The sequence below is a fragment of the Protopterus annectens genome, chromosome 17.part0, assembly GCF_019279795.1.
Source record: "Protopterus annectens isolate FY-2018-M chromosome 17.part0, PAN1.0, whole genome shotgun sequence".
Taxonomy (NCBI): domain Eukaryota; kingdom Metazoa; phylum Chordata; order Ceratodontiformes; family Protopteridae; genus Protopterus; species Protopterus annectens.
Window position 1 is genome coordinate 240,301,469 of NC_056751.1, and position 17,086 is coordinate 240,318,554.

The following is a 17,086-nucleotide window of genomic DNA, read 5'->3' on the forward strand; positions in this document are numbered from 1 at the left end:
AGTTTTTCTTGCCCCAGATGTCAGGTGCCCCCATAATGGGAAGCAATTATACACAGGGTTACATCTCCAACAAAAAAAGCAAATACACCAAAAAGCTTTAAGCATAGTAAACAAGAATAGAGGTATAGTCAATAGAAGTCAGGGGGCGGGGGGGAGGGTAACCAGGACTGCAACAGTGAATACACTCGAACATCTACATTTATGGCAAGTGTACACAATTGTACTGTTCTTCGTGTTTCAATGTTGCTGTCATCACATTTGGGTAGATTCCCAAAGCTAAGGATGGGAGGAGGTAATTAGATAGCATTTGGACCAGCTAAAAGGCCCTGCAAGACAGCAGTGGCAAAGCCAGCTCTGGATTTAGAAAAAATTGGCAAGTGGTAATGCTTGGTGAAGGTAAGTACAGGTAGCAGCTTCTAGGATGTCCCTTGTAGGGACACCTCTGAGAAAGGCTGTAGAGGTAGGTGCAGCACTGGTTGAATGTGGTCTTATCCCCTGTGGGGTAGGTTTCCCATGGTGCTTATAGCAGAAATTAATGCAATGGCCTATCCACTTAGAAATGGTTTGCTTTGAAATGGCCTTCCCCCCTCTGCCCCTGCCACAAATGCCACCAGCAGCTGTTCAGATTTCCTGAGAGGCTTAGTCCTGTCCAAGTAAAATCAAAGCTGTCTGTGCACATCCAAGGAGTGCAATAATCATTCCCCTTGGTTCTGTGGATTAGAAAAGAAGGTTGGCAAATGAATGGACTGATTAAGGGCCACACTGGATACCACCTTGGGCAAAAATGAGGGATTGGTCCTGAGGGACACCCTGTCCGCATGAAAGATGATGAAAGTCTCCACTGCCATGAGGGTCTGTAATTCAGACACCCTTCTTGCTGAAGTGATGGCTAGAAGGAAGGCTGTTTTCCAAGAAAGGAATTTCAACTCTGCATTTGCAGCTGGCTCAAAGGGAGGAAGAGTGATCTTTTCCAATACAAAGTTAGGTCCCAGGCTGGAGTAGAGGCTCTCCTGGGTGGTCTTAAGTTTTTGGCCCCTCTGAGGAATCACTTCAGCAGTGGGAGAGAGAATAGGGGTGGTTCTGCGTTGTAATGTGCTGAAATGGCTGAGACATGAATTTTGATGGAAGAAAAGGAAAGGCCCTTGTGACGCATCTCAGTTAAGTATTGAAGAATATGGGGTAAATTGGGTACTGCTTTGCCCATTTCCTGAGTTTGGCTCCAGGAACAGAATCTTTTCCATTTTTCAGCATACGATTTTCTAGTACTAGGCCTCCTTGCCTCCAGAATGACATACATCACTTACATACTGAGGGATGGTAACAGAGAGGTCAGGTAATTAGCCAGGCTGCAAGGTTCAGGGTTTGAAGTTGTGGGTGCAGTATCTGGCCCTCCTGCTGGGACAGCAGGACAGGGGTCTGAGGCAGGTGTCATGGGGCCAGCAGTGACGCACTGCGCAAGATGGGGTATCAGTGTTGGCATGGCCAGTCTGGTGCAATCAGTATTGTCCTTGGTTTGTCCTGATTGATCTTTAGTAGCACTTTGGAAAGGAGAGGCAGAGAGGGAAAGGCATAAACGGATAGGTTTTTCCAGGTGAAGGATAGGGCATCCACTTTCCAAGCCTGTTTGTGGGGAGTCCTTGTGCAGAATTTCTCCAACTGGTAGTTCTGAGGGGAGGCAAACAGGTCTATCGCTGGGCTTCCCCATTTATTTTTCAATATGTTGAATATCTTTGGTTCCAGTTTCCACTCGTGTGGGTCCATGAGATTTCTTCTTAGGTCACCTGCCAGTGTACTTAGCTTTCCTGGCAGGAATTGAGTTTGTAGGTGCACTTGGTAGCTCAAGGCTGTGTTCCACAGAGCTATGGCTAGTCTGCAGAGAGGGTATGAGTGGGTTCCCCCCTGCTTGTTTATGTACCACTTAACAGTGGTGTTGTCCATCTTTATCAATAATTGTCCTGGAAGAATGCGGTCCTTGAAGGCTGTCAGAGCATTCTGTACAGCTAACATTTCTTTCTGATTGATATGCAGGTGCATTTGACTTGGGTTCCATTTGCCATGAATGCACTGCCCTGCCAAGTGAGCCCCTCATGCACAGTCTGATGCGTCTGTTGTTAGGGTTTGGGCTGCAGGGGGTAGAGTGAATGGCAGTCTCTTGTTTTGGTGGCAGGCCTCTGCCCACCAAAGGAACGCTATCTTTAGACGAGGTATGACAGAAATCATTGGATTCTAGATCCTGAGAATGTTGATACCATTGTAGTTTCCTCATATGCAGTCTTGCATATGGAATTAGTAGAATGCAAAAGGCCATGAACCCCAGTGCTTGCAGTATTTTCCTTGCAGATAGCTGGGTCTTTGTGGTCAGCAGATTGAAGTAGGCTGTCAAATGAACTTGTTTCTCTGGCATGAGGTAGGCCATCTGGGAAGATGTATTCAAGCTTGCTTCCAGGAATACAATTTCTTGGCAGGGTACAAGATTCGATTTCTTTTCGTTTATGGTGTACCCCAGAGAAGTTAGCAATTTCTTTACAAATGCCAGATGATGTAATAGCATGTCCTGGCTTTCTGCCTGAATTAGACAATCGTCCAGGTATAGGTATATTTGAATATTTCTTTGCCTGTAAAATGCAATGACTGGAGCTAAGCACTTTGTGAATACCCTGGGTGCAGTAGATAAGCCAAAGGGCAGTGCAGAGAACTAAGAGTGCATGTAGCCTGCTCTGAAGCGTAGGTATCTTCTGCAAGATTCCCTTATTGGGATGTGCAGGTAGGCTTCCTTTAAATCCAATGTTGCCAACCAGGCATTTTTGCCTAGCATGGGAAGCAGCTGATTAAGAGTTAGCATCTTGAATTTTGGGATTACCAAAAATGTGTTTAGGATAGATAATTCCAGGATAGGATGCCAGGAGTTGTCTTTCCTGGGTACCAGGAAAAGTCCTGAGTAAAAACATTGCCCCCATTCTTCTACTGGGACAGGCTGAATAGCCCTGATCCTTAAGAGAGAGAACCTGCAATCTGAGCCTCTGCCCACTGATTTGGGGGTAGGTGTGGCCAACCGTTAGGGGTTGGTAAGGAGTGGAAGTGGAATCTGTATCCTTGGGAAACTATATTTAGAACCCATTTGTCCTGGGTAATGAGTTCCCAATTTTTTGCATGCAGGGCGATCTTTCCCCCTAAAGGAACTGTCAGTTGAGCAGGGCTTGGAAGGTTTAAAGTTAAGTCATTGAGACAGTTTACCATGGGCGGAGTCTTACTACTCCCTGCTTTGGAAGTGGGAGCCCCCCACTTTAGTCCTGTGAGCAAACTGGGACTGAAGCCTGGCTGTCCTGCTGGTTCTGGGTTTGGAATGAGAAGGCCTAGAAGAGGCAGGAAAGGACCAATCCTTAAAGGGACAATGCCTACTAAATCTGGGAGACTGTACTTGCAGGAAATCTTTAACAGTTTGCATAGATTTAGCTTCTTCCTCCATCTTTTTAAGTACTACTACTGCTTTGTTGCCAAACAGGCGGTCTTGGTTTAAGGGAACACCCAGTAATTTAGCTTTAACATGATCTGGCAAAGATTGCTCCTTATGCCAAGCATGCCTTCTAAGTACCGACCCATTGACAGCAGCCCCGCAAGATGCCTCTAATGAATCACAACCACATTGCAAAGTATGTTTTCCCACTTGTTCAGCAGAATGCAATAAATCCTGTAATTCTTTATTTTCAGCACAGTCAGGAAGCAACATCATTTTATGTTTAAGCAATCCAATATGCTGCTGATACTCCAACATATGAAAATGGCAGTTTAAGGCCCTAATAGCTAACATTGCACAAGTGTTTACCTTCTTACCCCATCTATCCAGCGCCCTGGTATATCAGAGTGGGTAGGATTTCTGACAGTAGTGGCCTTAATGCCCTTAGGTCCCTGTGAAATGGTCTCAGGATCCGCAGTAGGATTTTTAAAGAGGAACTTGTGAGAGTCGGGTACCCTGTAATACCCACCAGGTGTTCTGGGAGCAGAAGGTAAAGTGTCAGGGGCCATGCTAGATTCCGAGAAGGCATTATCTACAATGTCCAGTACAGGAGGGATAGCTAAAGGCCTGTGTTGAGGCAGGAGTAAGAATTCCCTAAGCCTCTTTTTAGAGTTAGAGTAATCCTGGTTTTCCCAGCGAAAATGCTCCCTAAGAGTATGCAAGGTTTCACCACAAAAGAAATCCTCTGGAGGGGAAGCAGAGGGAATGGAGTCCTCTGAATCAGAATCCTCATAGGTAGATAAGGGCATATCCTGGTCATCAGAAAAAACAGAAATTTCAGAATCCTGAGCAGAAGAATCAGAAGGTAAGTCAATTCTAGGTCTCTTAGAGGGAGAAGGGTGGCTTCCCCTGATTAGAGTAATAAGGTCTTCAGCCATTCTTATTTGTTTTTTTAGGCATAGGGGCCTGACCATGCGGTCTGGGCATCGGTTTTCTGGGCATGGATCGAGTTTTAGGCTTTGAAGAAGATAGTGTTAGTTTAATATGCAAGTCAATAGGCCTGAATAAACCCTCAGAACCTGGTGCCTGCACAGCGGCTGCGGACCCATCCAAGGTAGAGAGATCCACAGGTTCCACTGTAAGAAGAATCTCGCGGCATACCGGACTCCGAATGGGTCTCAGTAGAGGCTTGCGAATCTCAAGTAGCGAGTATCACTGAGTACCGGCAAACTGGCGACTAGCTTAGGAGAAGCGTCGTTGGCAGCTTTGGATCTATGCGGTCTGTCTTTATCCTTGAGTTTTTTCAATGCTGGTAATCTGGTGGCTTACCGAAGCCATTTCTGGATAATTGAACAGAGTACCAAAATATTTAGATGCGAAAATAAACCGACGACGAATAGTACAGGGTTTGAATAAGGCACAAAACCGACAGCTAGGTGCATCATGGTCTGGGCGTAGGCAAGGAATGCAGTACGAATTAAAATTTTTGTGAGGTATTTGCTTTCCACAAGAAACATAATTGTTAACTTTTACGGACATCGGTTTAGAGCAAGAAAAAGATTCCCCAATGGGGTACTTAGCTTAGTTTAAGACTTCGGCTCTGAAACTCAAACAAAAATTTCAGGAGTCGGCCGACCGGCACTTGTGAACTGCATCTGCTTCGAGCACCGCACGGCAAGAAAGACTGATGTAATGGCATCGCTGCATGCTCTATACCCCTGACTACCTGACGTCATGGAAGATGAGACAGCAACCGACACAGGACACTTTGAGAATCAGGCCGACTGAGGGCTACCTGCAAGCAGGCAACCCAAATGTGATGACTTCAACAGTGAAACACGAAGAACATCAGTGTGTTCGCTTGATGTGAATGCCCCTTCCCATTCTCCCTGACGCCTATAGCAGCTCAGCATACTTTTCAAATCTCCAGGTGCCATTTTTAAAGTACTAGAGCAGCTAATGGTCCTTCAGTGTTGTGTATTTTGATCATTACTTTAAGTGTAAAAATTCAACTCGGACATCTTTTTTAATGATAAATATGGTTCCTATATCACGGTGTAGAAAGTCTGTCTGTATACCTGATTTTAATGCAAACAAGAACAACTGTGTGCATTTCTGTTCAACAGCTTTTTATGTTTGAACCATGCTTCATACTATATTCACTGTGTTTGCTCTACTTCAGTGCAATGTCAGGAGGTGTGAATACCATTTAGTTTATTTTTCTCTGTTGTGTCTAAAGTTACCTGTTATGTTTTTATATTCGACCATATTTAGCCTGTCAAATTGGATTCAATCAAAATCAAGCCATTCCTGAGATATACCTTATCATTTTTATGTTGGATATTTAGCTGCATCTACAATTCTTGTCTGACTCAGTATTTGATATTTATTATCTACATGTTCCATTGTTGAAGTAGCTGTTGACTTGGTTACTGGGCTAGTATTTTTTTTTAATATTCTAGTTGGCGTATGAGCAGAGGTTGGATTGGTGGTCTTCTGTCAATTATTTTCTGATAAATGTGGTGCATATTTTAATGCATATTGTGTTTTGCATTTACTTTTTGATTGTATAAAACTCCATTTGATCTTTATACACTGACTGACTCAACTTAAGGCCTGGGAATAGTCTTTGATAGAGACTTTTTGAATAGGTTACCCATTTTGTTTTTTTTTTATAACAGTTTATGTTCATTTTGTAACATTTATTCTCCCTTCAGGTGCTGCTAACCTATTAATTACTGTTCTGTTATTTTTTCTCTAGCTCTGGATGTACAAACCATCCTTCAAAATTTATTTTTATTTTTCCTGAGGCATGTTCAACTTCTAATTAGACCACAAAAGGGTTCTCCACCCCAAATAAGTGCCTGTAATTTGATCGGGATTTCCACCCAATCATGTGCCTGTGACTGAAATAAAACTTTACTAATGTTTGTCTAAGTGTATATTTTATATTACTTCTTACAATACACAAGTATGTGCACTGACAGGGCCATTAGCTGCCTACTCCTCCATTTTTTGTCCCTCTATTAATTATCCACAGTTAACCCAGGTTTAACTTTCTTCCCTAGTAACTGCTAATATATCCTAGCTACCTTTCTTATCTCTAGCACTGCCTAAATCTTACTGTGTACCAATGCCTTTTTTTTCCTAAGTTAACCATGCCCAATAACTTCATTTTTACTATCTTAACAAGACAATTCTACCTGCTCCATTTGCCCTTGCTACACTCGGGCTCACTATGTTTCTCTACCCTATCCCTATACCCATTCCCACCCACTCCTACTTCAAACACCTTTACAGTTAACCAAGCCATGCCCCTTAACATCAACAACTAATCTATTCACATCCTCCTAAACATACCCACCACTCCCACCACACCTTTTAAGGTATCCCACTCACTACATCCCTATCCAACTCCACCTTACATCAAACTCATTTACTCACAATTACCATAACTATCATTAACCAACTCTTAAGCACAAAATGCTACCACTGCAAGGACTAACAGGAATGCTCCTCATCCTAGTTCATGCCACCACCTGTCACCACAACATTAATCCCAAGCTAATGTTACAATCCCACATGTATTCAAAGCCTCCTGAATCTATGCCATACTTACTATTAATCGCTCCATCTTTATTCAACACCTCTCACATAGGCACAGCCCCATTTAAAGCTTCCTAGTACCATACAAAAGCTCACACCAGGCTGCAGTATGATAAATTAATCAATAAATACCTATTATAGATCCCCATACAGCATCTAAACTAATACTAGGTGGTGATATAAACCCAAATCCTGGCCCAATGTCTGACCCCAGCATCACCAACAACCCAGCTACACAAACACAATATATTCTCTCAGAAATCCATCTGACCTCCTTGCTTTCAATATTATCAGAAGCATCTTTAACAAAATAGCAGAACTGTACACAACTCTATTGCTATACACCCCCAACACTGTTGTTCTTAGAGAGACCTGGCTAAAGCCACATATTAAGGATAATAAATTACTACCTCCAGGCTATAACATACTGAGAAAGGACAGAACACAACAGAGGTGGAGGTGTTGCCCAGCTTTTCAAAAACAACCTTACTACAGGCACTAAAAAGACTCATCCCTACCTTCAGTAATGCAGACACTATTTGCAAAAATAAAAATCAATTCAAAAAAGCATCTAAACATCATCAGTGCTTACATTCCCCCTGGGAATAACATTAATACTGTAGAACCCATCCTCCAATGGGCATCTCATACTCTCCCTCAACAATTATACTACAGAACTTTAACATAGAGTGGTCTACTTGCAACTTCCCCCTCCCTATTAACCACATAAACCTACATGTCTTTTCTCAATTAATATTCTCACTAAATCAGATAAAAAAAGAGTCAATTTTAGATTGGATCCTTACAAACCATCCTCATATATCACACTACTCTGTTTCCCTACCTGACACCCTTTGCGACCACCTCCCTACATTCACATTTAGACCAAAAGTTAAACCCATAAAATACAGTCTCTCCAACAAATTTGTTATACAAAAAATGTCAAACCCCCAAGACCTCACAACTGCTCTAACCTACTGTATTAGGACACCCTTCTCACATCTCAACCTTGACAATGCCATAGACTACTTTAACACTACTTTCCTGAGGATACTAAATCACCTTGCCCCTACTAGAATAGCTACAACAAAGTTCCACTATGCCCCCTGGCTCACCAAAAGTACCCGTATACTCTCCTAAAACAGAGAATAGGCATGGGAAGCATGGCTTCACTACAAATCTAATCCAAACAGATATATATACCTCAAACTAAGAAACAAGGCCAAAAAAAACCAACTACAAATCGACAAGAAATATCACTACTCAGATATACAAACAAAACACAAACATCACCCTCAAAAATTCTGGGCAGCAATCAAAATCCTACAACTGGAGAAAACCAGTACTCCACCCCCAAATATCAACACCACCACAGACAATACTGCCACTCAATTTAACCAATACTTCAAAAGTCCATTCTAAACCTCACTAAAACTTGTTCCCCTGCATTTTATCCTGATCCCAATACCTTAACAGATCAAAACTACTACTGCTTACAAGCAGTACCAACCAACTCAATTTATAACTACTTGACAAAACTTAAACCCACAACCCTAGCGGCTGATAAACCCCCTGCAGAATACCTCAAAATCACAACTAAGGTAATCTCTTACTCTGTCGCCCTGCTAATAAGTAGGTCAATCTCAGTACAAAGCATCCTAACTCTCTGGAAATTTTCAGACATAATACCACTTCATAAAGGTGGTAACTCAACTGAACTATCCAATTACCAGCCTATCGCCATATTAAGCCCCTGCCAAAAATTCTAAAGAAATGCATTAATTCCCAAATCCTTAAATATCTCCTAACTAATGATCTCCTAGCTAACACACAACACTGTTTTCCACCCTATCATAGCACAACCACAGACCTTATCATTTGTTCTAACACTGTAAATCAACATCGGAACAATAGTAACCTGGTCTCGTCTTTCTTGATCTCTCAAAGGTATTCAACACTATCTCCTATCCCAAGCTCCTAACTGCACTCACAAAACTCAATCCAAGTAACTCCACTATACTTCATTTCAAAAACTATCAATAAGCTGTCAAATAACAAAACTCTATCTCTTCCCAGTAACCTTGGGCATCCCACAAGGATCTATCCGTGAACCTCTTCTCTACCCTCTATTTACCATCAACCTTCACAAAGCCATACTCCATGCTGATCTGGTCCAGTATGCAGACGACTCCACACTAATCTGCTTTGCCCCCACTCTTCAACTTCTGTGGAAAATTACCAAAAAATCCTTTACCACCATAGAAACCTGACTATATGACTCACAACGAATAGTTAACCCAAAAACAACTTAACTAATGTTATTTCATCCCTCAAAAGCCACAGATCTTATTCCTTCATTTAAAATAATCTAATCAAATAATAGTTCCACGTAACCAGCCTCTCAAACAAGCTATTACGAGTTATAGATAACATGAACTTCGACAAACATATAGCACAAACTAACAAAAGTCTATAAAAATGCACAAAAAACCTCACCAATAACAGTAAGTAGAGCAATCATCACAAAAAAGTACAGTTGTGTACACTTACCATAAATGTAGATGTTCGAGTGTATTCACTACTGCAGTCATCACATTTGGGTCATCTGCCTGCAGGTAGCCCTCAGCCAACCTGAATACCAGAGTCTTCAGATTTCTGCGTCAGATGCTGTTGCTTCTTCCTTGACGTCAGGTTGTCAGGGGTATAAAACATGCAGCCGACGCCATTACATCAGTTTTTCTTGCCCCAGATGTCAGGTGCCCCCACAATAGGAAGAAATTAAATGGTATGGTAAACCCCCATCAAAAAAGCAAATACCCAAGAAAAAATAAATAAATATACCAACAAGGAGGAGAGGTAGAGCCAAGAGAAGTCAGGGGGCTGGAGGGAGGGTAACCAGGACTGCAACAGTGAATACACTTGAACATCTACATTTATGGTAAGTGTACACAACTGTACTATGTTCTTCGTGTTTCACTGTTCATAAAGATGCTTCTAAAACATCAAAACCACACTGCAAAGAATGTTTACCAACTTGTTCTGCAGACTGCATTAAATCATGCAAATCTTTGTGTTCAGCACAGTCGGGAATCAACATCATTTTCTGTCTAAATAGTCCCATAATATGCTGCTGATACTTTAACATATGAAACTTGCAGTTTAAAGCTCTAATGGTCAAAGTAGCAGAAGCGTATACCTTCTTACCCCATCTGTCCAAGGCTCTAGAATCTCTATCAGAAGGGGAAGGATTTTTGGCAGCAATAACCTTAATGCCTTTTGGTCCTTGGGAAATGGTCTCTGGATTCGCAGAAGGATTCTTGAAGAGGAACTTGTGAGAGTCAGGTACTCTGTAGTACCAGTCAGGTTTTCTGGGAGCTGGAGGTAAAGTGTCTGGGGTAAAGCTAGATTCCAATAAAGCATCATCTACAATGTCCAGAGCAGGAGGGATAGCCAACGGCCTGTGTTGAGGTAGAATTAAGAATTTCTTAAGTCTCTTTTTGGACTCACAGTAATCCTGGCTTTCCGAGAAGAAATGCTCCCTAAGAGTATGCAAGGTTTCACCGAAAGAAAAATCTTCTGGAGGGGATGCAGAGGGAATGGAATCCTCTGTATCAGAATCCTCATAAGTAGATAAGGGCAAATCCTGGTAATCAGGAGGAGCAGAAATATCAGATTCCTTATCAGAAGAATCAGAAAAAAAATCAGTTCTAGGTCTCAGAGGGGGGAGGCTGGCTTTCACTAATTAAGGTAATAAGGTCTTCAGCCATTCTAAGCATTTGTTTTTTAGGCATATGGGCCTTAGCCCGCAGTTTGGTTGTTGGTTTTCTAGGCATAGTGCGAGTTTTTGTCCTGGATAAAAACAATGGCATCAGTTTGTTATGAATGTCTGTAGGCCTGAATACACACTCAGAAGCCGGTGTCTGCACAGCGGCTCTGGACCCATCCACGGTAGAGACATCTGCATGTTCCATAGTCGGAGAAGCATCTTGTGGCATACCGGACTCCGAATGGGTCTCAGTAGAGGCCTGCGAATCTGAAGTAGTGGGTATCAAGGGCTGCAAAAGCGCCTGAGTACAGATGGACTGGGGACTAGCTTAACGGAAGCGTCATTGGCAGTTTTGGAGCTACGCTGTCGGTCTCTGTCTTTATCCTTACGTTTTTTCGGAAGTTCAGTAGACGGATGGCTTAACGAAGCCACTTCGAAGTACACAGATCAAGTATGAAATAGCCTGATGAGGAATAGTTTGGGTATTGAACAAGGCACAAAACCGATGAGGGACATCGTAGTCTGGGCCTAAACAGGGTATGCGGTAAGAATGAAAATCTCTAAGGCATTTGCTTTCCACAGGTAAGACAATTGTTAACTGTTACGGACATCGGTTAGAGCAAGAAAAAGGATCCCCAATGGGCTACTTAGCTTTTTTGAAGACTTTGGTCTGAAACTCAAAAACAAACATTTCAGGAGTTGGCCGACCGGCACTTGCGAACTGCTTCTGCTTCGGGCACTGCACGGCAAGAAATACTGATGTAATAGTGTCAGCTGCATGTTTTATACCCCTGACGACCTGACGTCAAGGAAGAAGCGACAGCATTCGACACAGAAATCTGAAGACTTTGGTATTCAGGCCGGCTGAGGGCTACCTGCAGGCAGATAACCCAAATGGGATAACTGCAACAGTGAAAGACGAAGAACATCCCATCTACACTCTACACCACTGTATGCTTCTCCAATATTAACTAACCTAAACAAAGAAGGTTTAAATACATTTTCTGTTATAACAAAATATCAAAGTTCGCTACTGACTCAGCATTCAGGTCCCACCACTGTTTTGCCCTGAAACAACTATCCTGGCTAGAACTACAAAACTTACTCACCTATAACCAGTTCACAATTGCTCATCAGATCCTATACCATCCCAAAAAAACTCCAGTCCTGCAAAGCCTATTAAATTACTATACTAAACTGTCTTCTAAGATCCACTAGCAAAGCATTAGTTAATATATTCAAAAGCAAGAATTGTTCAGGTGACTCCCTGTACTCAGTGCCATTGCAAAACTATGGAATACCCTTCTCCTAGGTAATAAATGTAACTAAAATCCTTCTCTGATCCTACTTAACCAGCTCATGGAAGCATACCTGCTTAGACACAGGATAACTGCCCACCAGATCTAATTTCTTACTGTATCCCAGATATCTCAAAGGCTTTTGCACATATTCTGTATACATACATACATAGTTTGTCAAGTGTCCCATTCATTTAAAGTTAGGGTTTATTTGCCTCCTAACTACCTTATTCCTTAAGGAAGTTAAGGATTTATTTTCCTATCTATTACTTTCTAACCTAATTTCTAGGAAAATCTTCTCTCATGCCCATTTTACATGTATTTTTTAAGTATATCTGTATATATACATTTTGTTTTGCCAATCTTGGTTTGTATGAAACTTTTCTCTACTGATTATTCCTATGTAAGATTTGTGTGTGTGTGTGTGTATATATATATATATATATATATATATATATATATATATATATATGTGTTTATTTCTGTGTTGTTGCTCTTGTACAGGCTGGAGCTTTTCTCCCTGGGCCTCTGATGAAAATGGGCAACCTGCCCAGTCAGACTCTCCCAGTAAACAAATGTAAAATAAATTTGAGATCTAGGAGAAAAACATAGGTAAGACATGCAAATAACCCAGCAAAGAATCAACCCTGCAAACTTCTCACTGTAGCACCAGGTTACCCTACAGGCGAATGGAAGGAACACAAACTTGCCTTTACCAAGTCTTTGTGGTCTTACAGGAAACTACAGCAGCTGGATAAAAGCCACACAGAGATGGAGAGGCCATGAACACTTGACAAAGAAAGAAGCATAGCCAAGAACCACTTCACCAAACAAACAAGCAAAAAACTGTTAAAACGAACCAGGAACAATGAGAGAAGTTCTTCTGTATGTTGAAAAATCCAAGTATTTATTATACTGTTAAAACGTTAGCGTTCGATTTAAAAGTGTATATAGGATATACGCTTTCAGCAAAATAAGTATCTCGCCTTCCTCAGACAAGCAGAATACTAGTTACTATTCTAGCATTTATACATAGTTTAAAAATTGATAACCAATCAGCATGTAATGCATTTCCTAATTAAGTTTTCACCATGACAACCTTAAACAAGAAAATGCTTTTACCAGCCTTACTCAACTTTACACAAATCAAAAGCACATAGTTTCTTATGCTTATGCTGTTGTTTAACAGTAGTCTTGTATGAAGTGCAAATACTAATATCATCTAAAATTATGAATAAAAGATAAATAATGAATATTGAATAATGAATGATGATAAAAAATAAATGAATAATAAATAAATGAAGATAAAAAGAAATGTTGAATGTGGTACATATTACCCTTCCTTACTGCAGACTAGATGAGTGGTTACCTATTAAGAGCCAGCCACTGGATGTATTACTGATCAAGGATAGTAATAACAGTAGGTATAAGAGCCTAATTTACAGGAAGCCCACTTACTCGAACTCTTTTCTTCATTTTACCAGCAGCCATCCCTTTCATCAAAAGAAAGCGGTAATTAAAGGACAGTTGGTTAGGGCTGCCCGTATGATCAGAGACTTACACGATTTCCATTCTGAATGTTTAACACTCATGAGCATGTTCGTTCATAGAGGGTATCCATCTAGCCTAATTTTTAAACTCATAAATGAGGTCACTAGTAAGCGAGAGCAAGGTTACTTCATGCCCCTTTTAGGGGATCATTCTTCAGGGCAGATAACTATCCCCCAGGAAGATAACCTAGAAACAACTGACACGCTGGATACTGTTCTAGGGACTAAATCAGAATATACTATCAGTTTCCTACACACTTTTTCTTTAGATCACCAGCTAATCAAAGAAGTGTTATTTAAAAACTGGGACTTAATTAGAACAGATCAGTGTACAGCTAGACGTTTAAATAATGGCCCAAAAATAACATATAGGAGAGGAAATAACTTGAAAAGTATTTTACAAAACAAGATAAAGAAGCATTCTAACAGACCACATGGCATGTTCAAATGTGGTACATGTGCCCAGTGCCGACATGTCAAGGTCTGTAGCCACATTAGTCTCAACAATATTGTTTATAAGATTAACAACTATTACAATTGCCAAACTAAAGGCATCATTTATGCTGCCAAGTGTAATTTCTGTAAAGCCTTCTACATAGGCAAGACTGAGCGTAGATTCAAATCTAGAATCTACGAGCATCAGTATGCCATTAGTAGGAAGGATAGTACTAATGCCTTAGCTAGACATATTATGGAGTATGGTGATCATTCCTTCAGTTACATAATATTAGAACATAGGGAACCTGACATTAGAGGGGGTGCCTGGCAAATCCTCCTGGAGATGGATGAGCTTTCATGGCAAATCAAAACGAGGGCACACATCTTTCCTGGTATAAATGATGTTACATCAATTAAGTGTATTTTGAAGTGGCTGGCTCTTAATAGGTAACCACTTATCTAGTCTGCAGTAAGGAAGGGTAATATGTACCATATTCAACATTTCTTTTTATCTTCATTTATTTATTATTCATTTATTTTTTATCATTCATTATTCAATATTCATTATTTATCTTTTATTCATAATTTTAGATGATATTAGTATTTGCACTTCATACAAGACTACTGTTAAACAACAGCATAAGCATAAGAAACTATGTGCTTTTGTGCTTTAAATTTGTGTAAAGTTGAGTAAGACTGGTAAAAGCATTTTCTTGTTTAAGGTTGTCATGGTGAAAACTTAATTAGGAAATGCATTACATGCTGAATGGTTATCAATTTTTAAACTATGTATAAATGCTAGAATAGTAACTAGTATTCTGCTTGTCTGAGGAAGGCGAGATACTTATTTTGCTGAAAGCGTATATCCTATATACACTTAAATCGAACGCTAACATTTTAACAGTATAATAAACACTTGGATTTAACATACAGAAGAACTTCTCTCATTGTTCCTGGTTCGTTTTAAGCATAGCCAAGAACTCAACCAGAAAACCATGCAATGTGGGATATCAATGCTACTTGCTATGCCACTGTGCCAATCAGCTACTGTCAGACGCATCTTGCCCAATTTGTGAAAGATGGCCATTTACTGTCTACAATGGGGAGGCTTGACCGTGATGGAAAGTGAAAGAAGTTAGTCAAGCTTGTTACTACTAGCTACAGTACAACCCCCACTCCCATACAGCAGGGTTAATTCTTGTCTGTCTACAAAATGCCCCTGTACACAACAGTTGTAGCCATTTTGTTGACTGTGTATACCTCAGATTATCTATGACAAAAAATTGTCATTGTAATGAATGTCCACTCATGTTTTAAAAAAAAACACTGGTCACAGTAAATATGACTGTTCACCTAAAGTAAACCACAGCTGTGTCAAATCACTTTTGATCTACAGACAGTCCCTATACCTAGCTGTTAACTGTGTACACCACATCTAATTATGACTTAAAAAAATGGCCGCATTAATGGAAGTCAATGTTGCTTCAAAAAGAACAGTAACCATAGTAAAGTACTTTGATTTTCTTTACAAAAGCACATTACAGCCATTTCATGCAGATCACTAGATGACATCTGCCTAGTCTATAAAGCAGTACCTGAAAGGAGGCAAAAAAAATAAATAAATAAAATAATCAAACAAGGCATTCTGAAAAAAAAATGGTCACAATCACACAAATGGTAGTCACACACACACCCCCAGTCATTTACTTCTCAATAGTTTAACTGGTGTTTGATCACACTGCATATAAAGGAATAGTATTATGAAACCTGTACAGACATATGATTACTGTTGCTCCTGTGACTACTGGATCTACAATGCTAGCTTCAGGCAATGCTGTACTTTGTTATTCTTGAGATGGCTGGACTACACTGACGTCTCATTGACCATACCTGTTCCTTAGGTACCTCACTCTGCTACAGCCCATGTCACTTGAATGAAGGATTCTGCAGCAGCCACTAGATATTTTCTCAACACAAGGGCAGAACATTCTTGCCAACAATCCTTCTTTTAAGGTGGAGGTGACAAGCAAGTGCCACATTGGAATCCATGAATCTGATTGGGTGCCAGCATGTTATCACCACCTGTGGGTTGCAATTAAGAATCCAGGCTCTGACTGGATGAATAATGAAAACTATGAAATGCGTTTGCCAAGAAAGCTATTTTTTATGAGTACTGTGAGGAGTGTCGAATTTTACACTGTAGTCTTTGTAATCCTTTACTCCGTTCAGAACTGTCATGCACAGACTGCACAGCAATCTTTTTTTCCGCTTTCTTCTAATGATAAAGTTTAAAAAGTGAGAAGCACAATTTCTTTTTTATACTCTCTTCATACCACTAGGGTTTTACTATTGGCTTAAAGCACCCCGTAGGCAGGCAAACACATGGATGTATCTCACTAAAGAATGTACCACCTCAGGTAGTTCTCAGAAGTATGTCCTGAGATGGGACTTGGTGTACATGAGTTAAGACACAGAATGTTGGAACCCTGGCATGTGTACGTTCCATGAGTTAACCCTTCAAAGATGCTCATTCTGAGACAGTTCTGCATTTTAAATGAGGATGCAGACATTTTTATATAGCTGTGGTTTACTACCATTAAAGTTGCTCCAAAATGAAAAGCTCTCCAGCTGATTACAAATTCTTTAAACAAAAGGAAAAAGGAACTTGCCTGTTTCTGCTGATGCTCTGCTGTCCTTAACTATCTGCTTTGCAGCATTTCCCAAAATGAAATCCTCTTGAAAGACATGTAGAAACTGTGTTTTCTTCCCATGCTGAAAAACAAAAGGAGTGCAAATAACTACTATGCACTTTTAGTACTGCTATAGCACCATTAATCTATACCGCATCTCTTTGTACATTAGTGCTTCTTAAAAATGCTGACAACATAAGACCATGCAGTGCTGAATTTGTAACATTATACACTGCAGCTAAGCAGTGTCCCAAGACTCTGCCTCAACAGCTAGTGTTTGCCAA

General features: G+C 40.6%; 1 protein-coding gene across 1 annotated transcript in view; it reads right to left on the minus strand.

The window, feature by feature from the left end:
• Positions 1-17,086, minus strand: part of DMXL1 (Dmx like 1) — a 2,737,735-nt gene that overhangs the window by 1,734,789 nt on the left and 985,860 nt on the right. The window contains exons 14-16 of the mRNA XM_044059165.1: positions 16,813-16,884; positions 7,433-7,436; positions 6,612-6,638 (exon numbers count right to left, since the gene is read on the minus strand). Coding sequence (XP_043915100.1) covers positions 6,612-6,638; positions 7,433-7,436; positions 16,813-16,884 — 103 coding nt within the window. The remainder of the gene's footprint in view (positions 1-6,611; positions 6,639-7,432; positions 7,437-16,812; positions 16,885-17,086) is intronic.